Raw genomic sequence first — 13756 nt, forward strand, 5'->3', positions numbered from 1 at the left:
TGTTACAGACTAGTCAGAGGGGACCAGAGGGGGAGTCACTGTTCCCCCGAGCACCTCTAGGAGTGACCAGAAATAACGGTCACAAGCTGGCAGAGGGTAGATTTAAGCTAGATATCAGGAGGCGCAACCTCACAGTCAGGGCGGCTAGGATCTGGAACCAACTTCCAAGAGAAGTGGTGCTGGCTCCTACCCTGGGGGTCTCTAAGAGGAGGCTGGATGAACACCTTGCCAGGGTCATTTGAACCCAGTACTTTTTCCTGCCATGGCAGGGGGTTGGACATGATAATCTGCTCAGGTCCCCTCCAACCCTACCAACTATGAAACTACCCAGCTTGAGTGCCTGTTTTCTAGGGTCTGCTGACTCCCAACATCTAATGCTATTCTAATCTTACAAAACCATTGGATTCCTCTAATGGTCTCCTAAGCACTTGGAGAACTGTCTCTTTAAATGCAGAGTTGCAGTCATGCAAGTCAAGGGACATAGATTTTCCCCCTCCCCTTCTCCAGCTCTTAATGAAATCAGTGCAAAGGGCTGCTTTGATCCTTTAATGTTATAACTTTGGTATGAGCTAAATTGACGGAAGTTGATCGAGGGATAATTTTAAGATGAAACGAGCTGCTCCTTAACCAGTCTCAACCAAATCTGTGTATAAACTGGAGGCTTGAAGCAGCTAATGGACTGAGAGGCAAATAAAAGCAGGAGGTGAAGTATCGACAGCTCCCTCTGCTTTTATTAAGATTTCCTAGTTCCCCTCTGTACCCTCCAGCTGCATCCCCCTGATCTGAGAGAGTTCATCCCTGTGCAGCTCTGAAGGCTTATTCTTGGGAACGCTGAGCTTTCTTCCTGCTATCGTGGCAGGAAAAGAAACCGCCAAGTTGCTGTGAAACTCGCTTCTCTGGAAAGATATCTATTTCAGCGGTTCCTATTAGCAAAGAATGTGAATAAGTACTTGGCCATTGCTCGCTAACAGTGATGTAATTAGTTCCATACTTAGCCCGCAGTGGCTTTGGTGCACATAACCTGGCTGATTCAGTCTTAATTTGAATGGCTGTATCCTAAATCCTGACACTGAAGGCTTTTCAGTAGTTCCTTCTCAGAGTAATGGCTGTCGTAGGGAGGGAGGGGGCTACTGGAGTGGATACCAGTGCCCTGTGGGAAACGGAGGCTGCAGCAGTGGCTCCAAAATCCTTTGCAGGGTGCTTTTTCTTGAACACGCTGGGTGTGTGAGAGTTGAACAGTTGGCTGCTGGCAGTGAGGAGCCTGTATAAGAGCAGCATGGTACTTTTAAAACGGGGCTAACATCTGAAGCGAGCGGCTTGTGTTCCAGCCAGAGCACCATTTCCCCACCCTGCCGACTAACCTACTGCAGCTGTGCTGAGAATACTAAGAGCCCAGACAGCCTATTCTGGCACCCATGTCATCCGTGTGCCAGCATAGCTAATGCTGCCACAGATCACCAAAGAACGGTCGCTCGGCATATTGCAGGGATCCCATCTGCTGTCTTGCTGTGAAGAGGGGTCTGGCGTTTGCTCTGTGCAGATGACCAAACAAACTACAAGCTTTCCCCTACTCCAAGGGTGGATGCAGCCTGACTAGGCTTTTCCCAGCTATGTCCTTGGACTGCTGTGCTAGATGGGGGCTGGGTATTGAGGGGTCTTGCAGTGACATGGTTCTGAGATTTTTCTTGTATCCAGAGCACAAGCGTCAGATCTGTAGCCACTTATGACTGAGGCGCTGCCTGGGCTTGTATTTTTTAGCCGTGACAGTAGCTACTATCAAGGGAGGAATCTTTTCCTTGTGTAATTACCAACTCCATTTGCATTATGAAAATGCTTTTGTGGAACAGTGTTTGTGAGGGAAGGGTGCAGGAGCTGCATCTAGCTGTAAGTGCCATTTAGAATGACATGCCTCCTACCTTCTTTGAAGCAGCCAAGATGTAGGTTAGTTGCTCCCCCTGTGGAGAAGCCTTTAACTAAGGATTTTATGAGCCAAGCCCCCAATAATTTATGGAGCCCTTGATTGCTGGGAAAAGCAATAGGTATGCCACAGCCTTGGGCAGCTGCTTTGTTTCCAGCATGTGGTCTCTGGTGGTATTAGCAAGATCAAGTCATGATGCAGCTAACATTAGCTGCATTGTCTTGCTGGTTCCTATGGAAGTGGAGAGACTCAGGGGGCATACCTGAAATAGCAGAGCTGCTAAGAAAGATCCTTGTAAAATGGTTCATACTCTAGACAAAGACCATTCTAACCTCAAGAGGATCCATCGTTTCCTAGCAGAGGTGGGAAAGGAGGGGAGGGTATGTTTACCGTCCTTTGAGCGCTCCTCTGAAACAAAGGCGCTATGCTGACTTGTCCTGGAGGCTTTGTTTGGATCACTTCCTTCCTGTGCCTCTTGTCAGACTTCCTTTGTGGGACCACTGGCTGGAGCCTCGTGACCGGCAGGAGGTTGGTGTGAAGATTTTGATGTCTTGTTTAAATTTTAAGCACCATCTGCCAAAAGAAAAGCTTGAATTTCATTTTCCCTTCTCAGAAAGACAAAGCCACAAGTCCTGCCCTAATCTCAGTGACGTGTGTTTTCTCTTAGATTAGCTCCATACTATTTTTCCTTCCCGACTGGTGGATGGGTTTGGAGAGGATTGGAGAAGCCCAGTGGAAGAGGGAACACCAAGTGCTGGTGACATGCTTCCCTGATGGCAGAGAAGAGATGGTATCAACTTGGGGCAAGATCACCTCTGCTGTTTCTCTGACCCATGCCCTGCTCCCCAGGTTTCGTAGATTGTGAAGCTCACCCCAGGTTTGGTGACATGACTGGAGAGCAAGTCTTTGACGAGGGCTAGGATCAGATATTGGCAGCCAAAAGTTGTTTTAAAGAGTATAAATATAAGTTCTACTTAATTCTGTTCTTGTTTGGGCACAAGGCACTGCCATCTCAAAGCCATAAACCTAACAGCGAAAAGGTTGCTCCTGGAAGACTGGTCAGAGATACTGGGCAGTTTGGTTATTCAGAATAGGGAAGGGGACAAGTGAAATGGGTTTAGACAAAAGCGATAGTGGATATGTGCTTGTGGTACGAGGTCCTGAAGACCCCTGTTTTTAATTATAAGGATTTAGAGCTCTGTACAATGCTTGTCCCGTGTGTGTGTGTGTGTGTGTGTGCGTGGCACCTGATTTATGACACGCTGGGGTAGCTTTCAGGAAGGGAACTTGGCTGTTTCTCCTCCTACAATCCATGACTAAGCTGAGGTTCGCCTGCTTGTTCTTTAACTAGACCTCATTGCTGAAGCATCAATCAACATGAAGATTTGTACAGGGAGTGCATACATCTCAGTCCGTAGGCCCTCAGCAAAGAACTGAGGATTACGTCTACAGCAGAGAAGACTGAACTGGAGGCTGTTTCTCAAGACAGCCAAATCTGTTCTGTGTGTTTTCCTGTGCTGATTGGCGAGAGCCTGACTCTCTTCCTTCACCTCCCTGGAACCAGGGGAAGTGAAGCCCTGGTCCAAGGGAGAGCTGGCAGTGGCCAGCAGGAACCTGCAATGATGGCTGTGTTATCTGGTAACTAGTCTCTCTTTTTGTTCTTCAGTGCTGGCATTGCGGTTGGCTTCTATGGAAATGGAGAAACCAGCGATGGCATCCACCGGCTTACGTACTCACTAAGACATGCTAACCGCACTGTGGCCGGTGTCCAGGACCGGGTAAGCCCAGGGAGGGGCTGTAGCACACAATTGAGGGGTGTGAGTGAAAGAACAGACTCGGGGATTTCCTTGAACTGCCTGTGTCCATCTGTCCGTCCTTTGCTAATCATCAGAAGTGTGCGCCAAACTTTCTCCATTAATGAAAAGATGGTGTTCTCTCCTCACCCTGCCCCCATCTTCATCACTTCCAAAAATATCAAAGCGAAGGAAATTTTGTTAAATGTAGAAGTATTCTTTCACGATCGTGTGTGGTTAAAAACAGCTCTTCGTTAGCACTACACCACCCCCAGAGAAGGCGGTAGGAGAACAAGCTCCTTTGAGGGAACAGCATAGTTTTAATAGGAATAGCTGTTGCTGTGTCACACTTCACACATGCAGCTCCTTGTGGATCTCACTTGTTGCTCTGCTGAACCCTTGGGTAGGTTGGTCAGTTTGGAGCAAGGTCTCCAGATGTGTGGCTAGGAGCCCTGTGCTTTACAGCCCCCTTCCAAAAGTTAGGCAAATAAATCTTGTTTAAAAGCAGCCAAGTTGTCCAGCCCTGGTAGTGCTATTCTGGCCCTGTGCCATTGTTAAGTGTGCCTTGCATTTGTTTAAATCCATCTTAAGTGCCAGCTGCATTGGAAGTGAAAACTTCATGAATTGTCCCAACTTCTGGAAGAGGCTTGTTTTATAATCTGGAAATTGCCTGTTGTGTTTTGGCAGAGAAGCCTAATCTTCACTAGCTGTTTGTATGTTCTCCTTCCTAGCCTGGGAGAGTGCTGTAAACATTTATTGTGCCCCCTTCTCTGTCTCTTGGATCACTAGGTGCTGGACACAGCAGTGGCCCTGAATCAAACTGTGGAACCCAATCTCCTGGTCCTAGAGGAGATGTTCGCAAAACAAACAGATTACCTGCATGTTGTCCAGAAACTCCAGGGCCTCTTGGATGACCTGGTCAGGCAAACCACTGAGATCCCATTCTGGAAAAATGAAGAATTGTCATTAGAGGACCTGGCCACTCAGGTTGATCTGTATGACTGGTACAGGTGAGTAGCATGGCTTGCTGCCCACTTCTTTGCTTGTGAGCGTCTGTTTGTTCTGAACTAGTAGTTCTGTAGCTGCCTTAATGCGAGTGCAGTCTGTATGCAGCAGTGCACTCTGGTAATGCTGCTTCCAGTTCTGGAGGCAGCGTACCCAGACCAGGTGCAGCATACCTCAGCATGGTGTGACCTGGTACTCTAATGGGGTGGGATAAGGAAATCTATAGTGTCCAGTTGTAAAGAAAGGGTTTTTAAATTTAAAGCAGGACTGGGGACTGTTTTTGAACAGGTGAATGCTTGGGTCATTCTTGCATACCCTCATTTGCTTGGACTTCAGCCACCTGTAAAGAGCTCCTTGGGGATTAGTCACTAGAGCTTTTCATTAGTAGTGAATCCTACTTGTTAAGCTTCGGAGCTGGAGGGCCAAGGCTTTTTTTTTTTTTCTCCTCTTATGTTTCCTCAGATGCCAGTTCTCCTTTTTCTAACCACCTTTTGTTTCTATTTGCTGCAGGTGGCTAGGATACCTGGGCCTACTTCTGTTCCATGTCCTGATCTGTTTGCTGGTGCTCTTTGGGCTAATTAGGAACTCCAGAGCCATTCTTATGGGGTAAGTCCTGAACTAGACAGTACTTTATGGAAGAGCAGCGGAACATTAACACCTGCTGATTTAATCCTAAGGACTTCTGTTAGATGCCCTTGTGGGCTTTTGAGCAGTAGTAAACTGTTCATGTGCTTGCCACTTAATTGGGAGAGTCTCCATGTGGCCTCTGGGATCCATTTGCAAGAAGATATTTCATCAGTAAGACACGGTTGGTATGTTGATTTTGCAGTCAGCTGTCATGTCAAGAAGATGAAACTCACTCCACTAACAGTGAACTTGATATCGCATAAGTAGCAATGGGAGCCTCTGGGTAGTTCACTTACCTTTTGGTTTGAAAGCATGGCAAAAAATCACCTTGAAGGAAGACCTTTCTTGACATTTAAAATGGTTGTTGAATTCGGGACTCGCCTAATGCTCTTGATGATTGGGGTTTTTTTGTTTTTGTTTTTGTTTTTTTAATTACATCATTAAGTGAGCCTAACACTCAAGACGTGAATGATAATCGTGACATCAAAACATACTGTATCTTATTTGGCCTGGGCTCTACCACCTGGGAAAATGCAACACAACCAATGGCTTTCACAACTCTGAAGGAGCAGCCATGTAGTCATGGGGTAGAACTAATAAGGCATAACAACTTTATTTTCATGTGCACCCTGCATGTTACTATGCTGGAGGCACCATTGCAATAAAGCCCTATTCCCCTGGCTGTTCCGTGGCACAGTTTTTTTTATTTTTGCACTTGTGCCTTAGGACCCTGTTGTATCACGAACATTTGATTTAAATGGCCTTACCAAGAGGCTATCATGTTTATAACACAACACCCCAGCATGGTGATAATTGCAATGTATATGGAGCCTCTATTTATCTGCCAGATGACTTCATACCTGGCAGGTTACAAGGACAAAAGTCCAAATGCATGCACAGATGGTGAACCCGCAGTTTAAATTAGAACTTTGCCCTTTATTAGCCAGAGTTTCCAATTAAGGCATTCCCCAAAGGAAATGCATCGGATAAAGAACCCCAGTTTTTCGCAGCCAAGCTAGATGGTGAAATGCCGGTTTCAGATCTCTTCGCTAAACCATCAGCTACTGACCCAGTCATCTTCATTTAAAGAGAAACAACAACTGCTCCATACTGAGTGGCTTGCCATGCTCAGCCAAAAGGCACCGAGCTGCGCTGTCCTTATGTTACAGTACAGTATAACATTGCTAATCTGCAAACCTGGTAATTGTCACATTCGCTTGGGAAAGCAAGGCAAAATGTCCAGAGACTTGAATAGCAAGGGAGCTGTAGAGGTCTTGTGCTGAGGCTTTCTTATGTGAAATGCATACTTCAGGTAATAGAATGTAAAGATTCAGAATTGGAGCTTTTCAAAATAAAGGAATTATTGGTGCCCGATTTAATAGGGACGTTTTTTATGTGACTCTCTATACCAGATTACAACGTGTAGTAGACTCTGTTGGAGCTTCTAGCTGTTAATGTGATTCAGTAAAGAACTTCTTCCTACATATATGTTCTGTACATTAGAAACGATATTCTTTCCATGCTATGCTTACCAGATGAATCTGTTGTTTTAGGCTTAATTTTTGAATGTTAAGTGTCTCACTTGTGAAAACTCCTTTTGTCACTGCAAGCTGTTGCACTCTGTCACTCTAAGTCATCCCAGAGACCTAGATTTTGCAGTGTGAGGTGACTGGTTTTATGATTGCCAACCTTTCCTCTTCTCTCCTTGACTTCCCTGAGGTTTTATGCCAGCTATAAAGGGAATTGGCTTAGTGGGCAGAACCTGCTAGCTGTATCGGGTGATTTTTCTCCTGGTGTGATGTTTCAAAACCTGGGTTGATGAGGAGACTTGTATATCGTGATCCTGAAAAATCTGCAATTTGGTCTTTCACCATTCTGCTTCTGCTGCTTTTTAGAAATGGGTGTTTTCTAATGAATATGTTTTGCAGTACACTATATGTGCTCCTTATTTTTTCTCTCTCCTGAGCTCTGGAAAAGTGTGATACTGCCAGTCGGTCTGTATACATAGCTCAGGTGAGCAGAGTGCTTGGATAGGTCAGCTGAGTAGTTGGCTATCTGGTAGAACTGCTTGTGGTATGAAAATATAGGTCTGGGTGTCTTTTTAGCAGCATTTGGCTTGTATAAATATCAAGGTCCTTCCCAGAAGTTGACTTCCTTCTGCCACTTTCACTTTCATGAGCAGGTATCCTTTTCATTACCTGTCATGATTGAAATGAAGGCTTTTGGAGAGGGTCCATCAGGCTTCCTGGCTTTCAACTCTGTCTCCTTTTTAAAAAAAAAACAAACAACCAAAAAAAAACAACAATCTCTTAAAAAACAAACAAACAAACAAACCCTATCACATCCCTTTTGTCATTGGATGCCAGAATGGCTACAAACCTGGGGAGTTGTCTTCCTAAAGAAAGAACAGGTATAGCATGAAGGGCCTTGTTTCTTTGCTTCTGTAGTAAGTCTGACCTCTTCTCTAGGAACGGGATCTAAACCTCTCTAAGCTCAGTTAAATATGTCTTCATTTATATATAGAATTGGGGAGTAACATCTCTAGTCCCTGCTGACCTGGGCTGCCTCGGTATTGCTTGTATGAGTTGGGTCTGCTTGTCTGCAGCCTCTGTCTCTTGCAGAATGTTTGCATGTAAGAAGCTAAACTCTTTCCACATTACCAACCAGTTCTCATTTGCTTAACTGGCAATTTCTCCTTTTTGGTTATAGCTTTTGATCCCCAAATAATAAAAATCCTTGTTAAAGTATCTAGGTACTTGAACTAGTGCCAGTACATCTGCCATCTGTCTCTTCTTTCTTTTGCAGGGTCTGCTTTCTAGGAGTGTTTGCCCTGATTGTTAGCTGGGGATCCTTGGGCTTGGAGCTGGCTGTTGCTGTGGTAAGTGGTGCTCTGATCCAGATTTCATGCACCCTTTTCTGCAGATGTACCAGATATGGGAATAAGTACATGCTATGCTGTGCCTTTTTTATAAGGCGTTTTAAGTAGCTGTCGTGACAAAGGACATGTGGAGTGGATAAGATGGTCTCTTTACATGGTGGAGTTTCCTAGCAGTCTCCCTACTCTGCTCTGTTCCAAGGCTTGGTGATAGACCTATAGGAACTGTTCCCAGGGGGTGGCTCGTATGCTAGACTTCTGCAGTCTGCATTATGGACCGACCCCCCCCCCCCAAAACCTTGGGAGCCTAGAACCCAGGATTCTCTCATGCAGCCCAGTAGCATCTTCCCTGTAGCTCCAGTGTGTTTTAATTGATTCCCTTCAACTTTGCTGTTCCTCTCTAGGGCTCCAGTGACTTCTGTGTGAATCCAGATGTCTATGTCTCCAAAGTGGTGGAAGATCATGCAGTGCTTAGTACTGGTAAGTGCTGTTGTTGGGACTGGCTTGAAGACATGCTGAGCTGTAGGAGTGGCTGGGCTGAAAGGTGGAGGAGTTCGATCTGAAACCCGAAGCAGAGTTTGGAAACTAGAAATAGCAATAAAATGGGAAAAGCAGAAGTGTTCAAAGGTCAGAAGAGCCAAAATACTACAGAACGTTTTCCCCCAAAGGATTTTCTAATGGACAGAAACATAGTTTCAGCTCTTCTTTCTGGGAATTGGTTTTCTTTTACCTCTGTATGGCAATAGCTTATGGGGGGGTGGAGGCAGTAGAAATCCAGGAATGGAGAGTTATTCATGAAGTCAGGGTTTCTTCAAACTGCTCTTAGCTGACTTACTTTCTGGACTTCAAGATTTATTTTTTTTTAAAAGTCGATTCTTGTTCTTCTGGTTGTGAATGGAAATGGCATTCTCCCCCCCCCCCAATTTAGCAACTAAATGGACTGAAACAGTCCATATTAATTTCCCCATGCCTCAAAATGATGCATTTAATCTTTATCCCTTTTGTTCATCACCTTAGGACTGCTACTTATATCAGAATAATTCCAAACAGTCTGTTTTATTCTGCAGTGGGGTTATTCCATTTATCTAAAAGGATTTTCTAGAGAAATAAGGCTGCATCAAACATGGAAATGGCTGCCTTTCCAATATTTTAATCATTTGGTTACTTAAATCTTTGTTCTGGCAAAAGTGGTGTTAAAACCAGATTGCATCCAGAACTCTATGGGGTAACAAATATTCTTATACAGCTTCTCCTACCTAATTCTCATCTGCTTTTAAAATACAAAGGCATGGCTAAGTAGAATAGAAAGCAAAGATTAAAATCGGTTTTGCCCTTCTCAGGCATTCCCCCAATTCTGCAGTCAGTCCTTCTTGACATTACACTATTAGGTACTGAAATAGGTTTTCCTGACTTCAGGTCATTGCATAAATCTGTGCAGGTGTGTGGTTTTTTTTCTTTAAACTCCTGTTGCCCTGGGAAGTCTGAACTCTTTTCTGTATTATGTTTAATAGCAGAACATCTGAGCTTGCTCCTTATGAGGCAGTCCATAAGCCTCTTGTCCAAATCATGTCCTGACTAACTATTCTGGGACTCTTAGTCCTCAGCTTAGATTTAAGAATAAGGTGAAATGAGTGGCATCTCCTGCCTGGGACTGAATAGGGGAATGTCCTCATTGTATACCTGCCACTCAGTGAAGGCTCAGTACCCAGTAGAGGAACGCTGTTAAGAACCTCTGCTGCCGACTGTTCAGTTGGCAGGTGGCTTTCATTGGAATCTGAAGAAGTAGGTTATTTTAAGCTCCAACTGACATTGTTGGTAAAGCAGCATAAAATGAAGTCATTTTTTTTTTCACCTGTAACATCTTATCTTCTATGTTATGAGCAAGCACAACTTTGGGAGAGCCTTATGGTGTGCATTGCAAGGAAAGCTGTTTGGAACTAGGGTTGCTCTGCTGCTTATTTCCTGGGCTATTAACAACTCTTTTAAGGATCTAAATGCCAACTTTGTCTCTTGGTGCTTTAGATTGCTATTGTCCAGTCTTGGCTGCTTGCTTTGAAGCTGATAGGGAATCGGAAACAATGGTGTAGCAGGACATGCAGAGACCCGAAGCAAAAATGTTTGCGTGAAAGTATGAAGAATGGAGCAATGAGCAGTATTTACGGGTTAACATTCCTACCTGCAGGCTTATTGTTGGAAAGCCTTGTGTATCGGCTTCCTGGAAAGGAGGGGAGGGAGTCGAGCAGCTTTGCATATAGATGCCTTTTATTGTAAAGAGATGTGATGGTGATTTAGGCCTGGGCAAGATGAGAATTTCCCCTCCCTTGGAGATGACTAGAATTTGACTTGAGACACCAGCAGCTGCTCTTTTGTTTTTACTGAAAAAGGCAATAAGTGAATGGGGAGGGGAGCAGGGGGATATTTCTTCCTGACTGACCACTGATGTCAGCTGCATGTAATTACAGCTCAGTACCTTGAGCCAGATCAATAGTGTGTTGGCAGTGATGAAAGGTAACCCTGGAAAACCAGAGGAGCTGTCTTTTCCCAAGGCACATGCAATACATTGCTTGATTTGGGGCTTGTTTTTTCTAAGCATTGCTTGGAAGATTAATGGCCACTCCAACTCGTGCATAAAGTTTCGTGTTCTCTTGCTCATCTGCTGGGATGAGAGAGCACCTTGGATACAAGGCTGTGCCTACTGGCACAATGGTAGCCACCGTCTTAGCTGTGATGCCCTATCTAGCTCTGCACAGGAGGAACTGCAGGCTTGGGTATGAGGCTGAGGTTAAAGTGTGGGCCATTCTCTTCTAGGTCAGTAGGAGATCTGCTTATGCCCATGAGAGGTGGACGTGAGAGCTGATTTAACTGCTGCAAGTTAGTAGTCTTCTATGAGGTTACCATTATAATATTATATCCCATTTCTTGGGGGAAAACTGGGTTAGCAGCTCTTCGCCTTACTGTCTAATGCATCAAGCTCCTGAGCTGGAAGTAGATTTATGATATGAGGGAGCCAGTACTGTCTTTGCAGGGTCCATTTTAAAAGTAGTAACAGTAGGTGGTGGAGGGAGGCAGGGGACCATCAGCTCAAAGCTGGAGTCTAGTCATTTAGTGTGTCTCCTTTTTTTTTTTTTTTTTTTTTCTTTTTCCCCCCTGTAGTAATTTTCTTAGAAAAATATAAACACTGCAGCCAACAAGACATTTTTAAATAAGCACAACTGTTATTACCATGAATGTTCAGCAAAAGGAATGCAAACATGTCTCTGCTTTTCAGTTCTGTGGGTATTATTTTTTCCCAGTTAAAGAATTTTTTTAACAGTTGTGGCAGGGGTAGAATAATAAGTGCATGTTAGATGCGTGTTGTATGGAACAATTCCTGGAGTGCCACATAAAAGCACAACTTCAATAATGCCTCCAAGGACATCAGCCCCCTTAGGTAGATGAAGTCAGTCTTTCATCAAATGCCTTGAAAATGCATAATGTTTTTAAGAACAGAGCTGTGCAATTTCTGGGAGGCCCTGTGGAGACCCCAGCTGGCATTGCCCCACGAGCAATGGGCAGAGTGGTTACTAAGTAGCACACCCTAGGCTGGATGTTTTAATTCCTTGTGGGCCATGTGTGGCCTGTGGCTGCTAGTTGGGTAGTCCTGCTCTAATATAATTTTTCAGATGGTTGAAATGCCTCGTGTGCCACATTCAGAACGAGGGACGGGTATAGTCAAATGTTGCTTTAATGGGGAAAAAAATTTCACATCCACAAGATGGGGAAGAATTTTATCAAATTTTTTTTATACTAAATGTAAGGGCAAAGACGACCCCTGCCCAGAGTGCCTTGTCTACTTATCCAGGTGGCTTACTATGTACTGCTGCTAATGATGGTAGGAAAATCTGCACCTTCCTTCCCCCAAAAGAAAGGTAACTTTAGTTCATCGTATTCTTTCTCTACTTTCTCTGCCTATTTACTTTCTCCATTCAGAGCTGAAAGAAGTTTTTGGGTCCCAGTGCGTTTTTATCAGCCTTACAAGTTTGAATCCTGGTGTTGCCTTAGAAACATCCCATCTCTTTGGCTGATGGCTAGAAGAGGCTTCTTTCTGAGCGTAGTGCTACACCTAAATTAGTATCTCGGTAATACAAGGACACCCAGCTTTCCTGCCAGTCAAGGGCTTTCAGTGTTGCAGCATAGTGCTTCTAGTTGTGCTGGTCTCACAATGAAATCGTGTCTGCATGACCTGGGTTCATGCCCCTGGTGCAACAGTGTTGTGTGTAGCTTATGGGTGGTTTCTAGGAGAACGGGAAAGGAAGTTGGGTAGCAGAGTAGAAATCCCTTTTTCATTGGCTTTCTGTTATTTTAATCACTGTTTTCAGACCCAAGCAGAGCTATTAGCTTTGGGGAGTAATCTGATTAAATGTATGATTATCATCATGACTTCTTAGCTAGGGAGGAGGAGACCTTCTGTTTTTGTACTATGCCTATGTTGTGGGAAGAAAAATCAAGATCCAGAATGCTTTCATGCAAAGTTCATGGAGGAGGAGAGTGACTTGTAAATGATTTTGGGAAAGGCTGATGTACACACACTACTTGCCCAGTATTCATTAACACAGATAAAGCCAATGAAGTTGAACACTGACAGAATAATCATCTCCCGCTGCTTGTAAAATGCTGCTGTTCTGCCAAGATGTTTATTTTCAAAGCAGGAGGCCATCTTCGAGTCCTGCTTGTTTTCACTGATATTGTGTTATTACCAAATGATTTATTCGATAACATTACATGGAAAGGCACAATCTGCTTAGGCAACAGGAAGACGGGTTTCAAGATGCAGCCTTCCAGTAAGAGGGACAGAAAGCGGCTTATCTGAGGGACCACATGGCCCAGGGGGTGAGTAGTGAAGCCTTTCATCTCAAATCCAGCCAACTTGGGCACTGCCTGGAAGTTGTTACTGCCCGGTTGATCGGCAGCCTGTGAAGTGATCCAGCCTCAGCCAATTAGAAGCGGCCAGGTGTTCATGTCGCACAAACCATCCAAATTGGCTTCTTATTGACTTTTTCAGTTCAGAAGCCAAGGATTGAATGAGCCAGGCAGGCTGAACTCCTCTCTCCTTCGCTGAAATGATTTTCTGCAGGTTAGGGTCGAGATGTGATTGCAGAGCCGTGGGCCATCATCTTTAAAAACTCATGGTGATCAGCAGAGGTCCTGGATGATTGGAAATGGGCAAATATAGCGCCCCATGTAAGAAAGAGAAAAAGAAGGATCCAGGGAACTACAGATCCAGTCAGCCTCACCTCAGTCCCTGGAAAAATCATAGACCAGATTGTCAAGGAATACATTTGTAAGCACTTGGAGGAGAAAAAGGTGGTGGTTTTGCCGACTGTTCCTAAAAAAACAAAAACATGGATTCACCAGGGGCAAGTCATGCCTGGCCAACCTGATTGCCTTTTATGATGAGATGACTGTCTCTGTGGATGTGGTGTACCTTGATTTTTAGCGAGGCTTTTGATGCAGTCTCCAACAACATTTTTGCAGACAAGCTAAGGAAGTACAGGCTGG

General features: G+C 44.5%; 1 protein-coding gene across 1 annotated transcript in view; it reads left to right on the forward strand.

The window, feature by feature from the left end:
- Window positions 1-13756, forward strand: part of TTYH3 (tweety family member 3) — a gene marked incomplete at its 5' end in the record, with an annotated part of 92659 nt that overhangs the window by 57128 nt on the left and 21775 nt on the right. Inside the window, 5 exons of the mRNA XM_019542153.1 lie at window positions 3585-3696; window positions 4501-4721; window positions 5227-5322; window positions 8149-8221; window positions 8623-8698. Of these exons, the coding sequence (XP_019397698.1) occupies window positions 3585-3696; window positions 4501-4721; window positions 5227-5322; window positions 8149-8221; window positions 8623-8698 (578 nt within the window). The remainder of the gene's footprint in view (window positions 1-3584; window positions 3697-4500; window positions 4722-5226; window positions 5323-8148; window positions 8222-8622; window positions 8699-13756) is intronic.

This window comes from Crocodylus porosus, unplaced genomic scaffold (assembly GCF_001723895.1).
Source record: "Crocodylus porosus isolate Cpor-Errol unplaced genomic scaffold, CroPor_comp1, whole genome shotgun sequence".
NCBI lineage: Eukaryota > Metazoa > Chordata > Crocodylia > Crocodylidae > Crocodylus > Crocodylus porosus.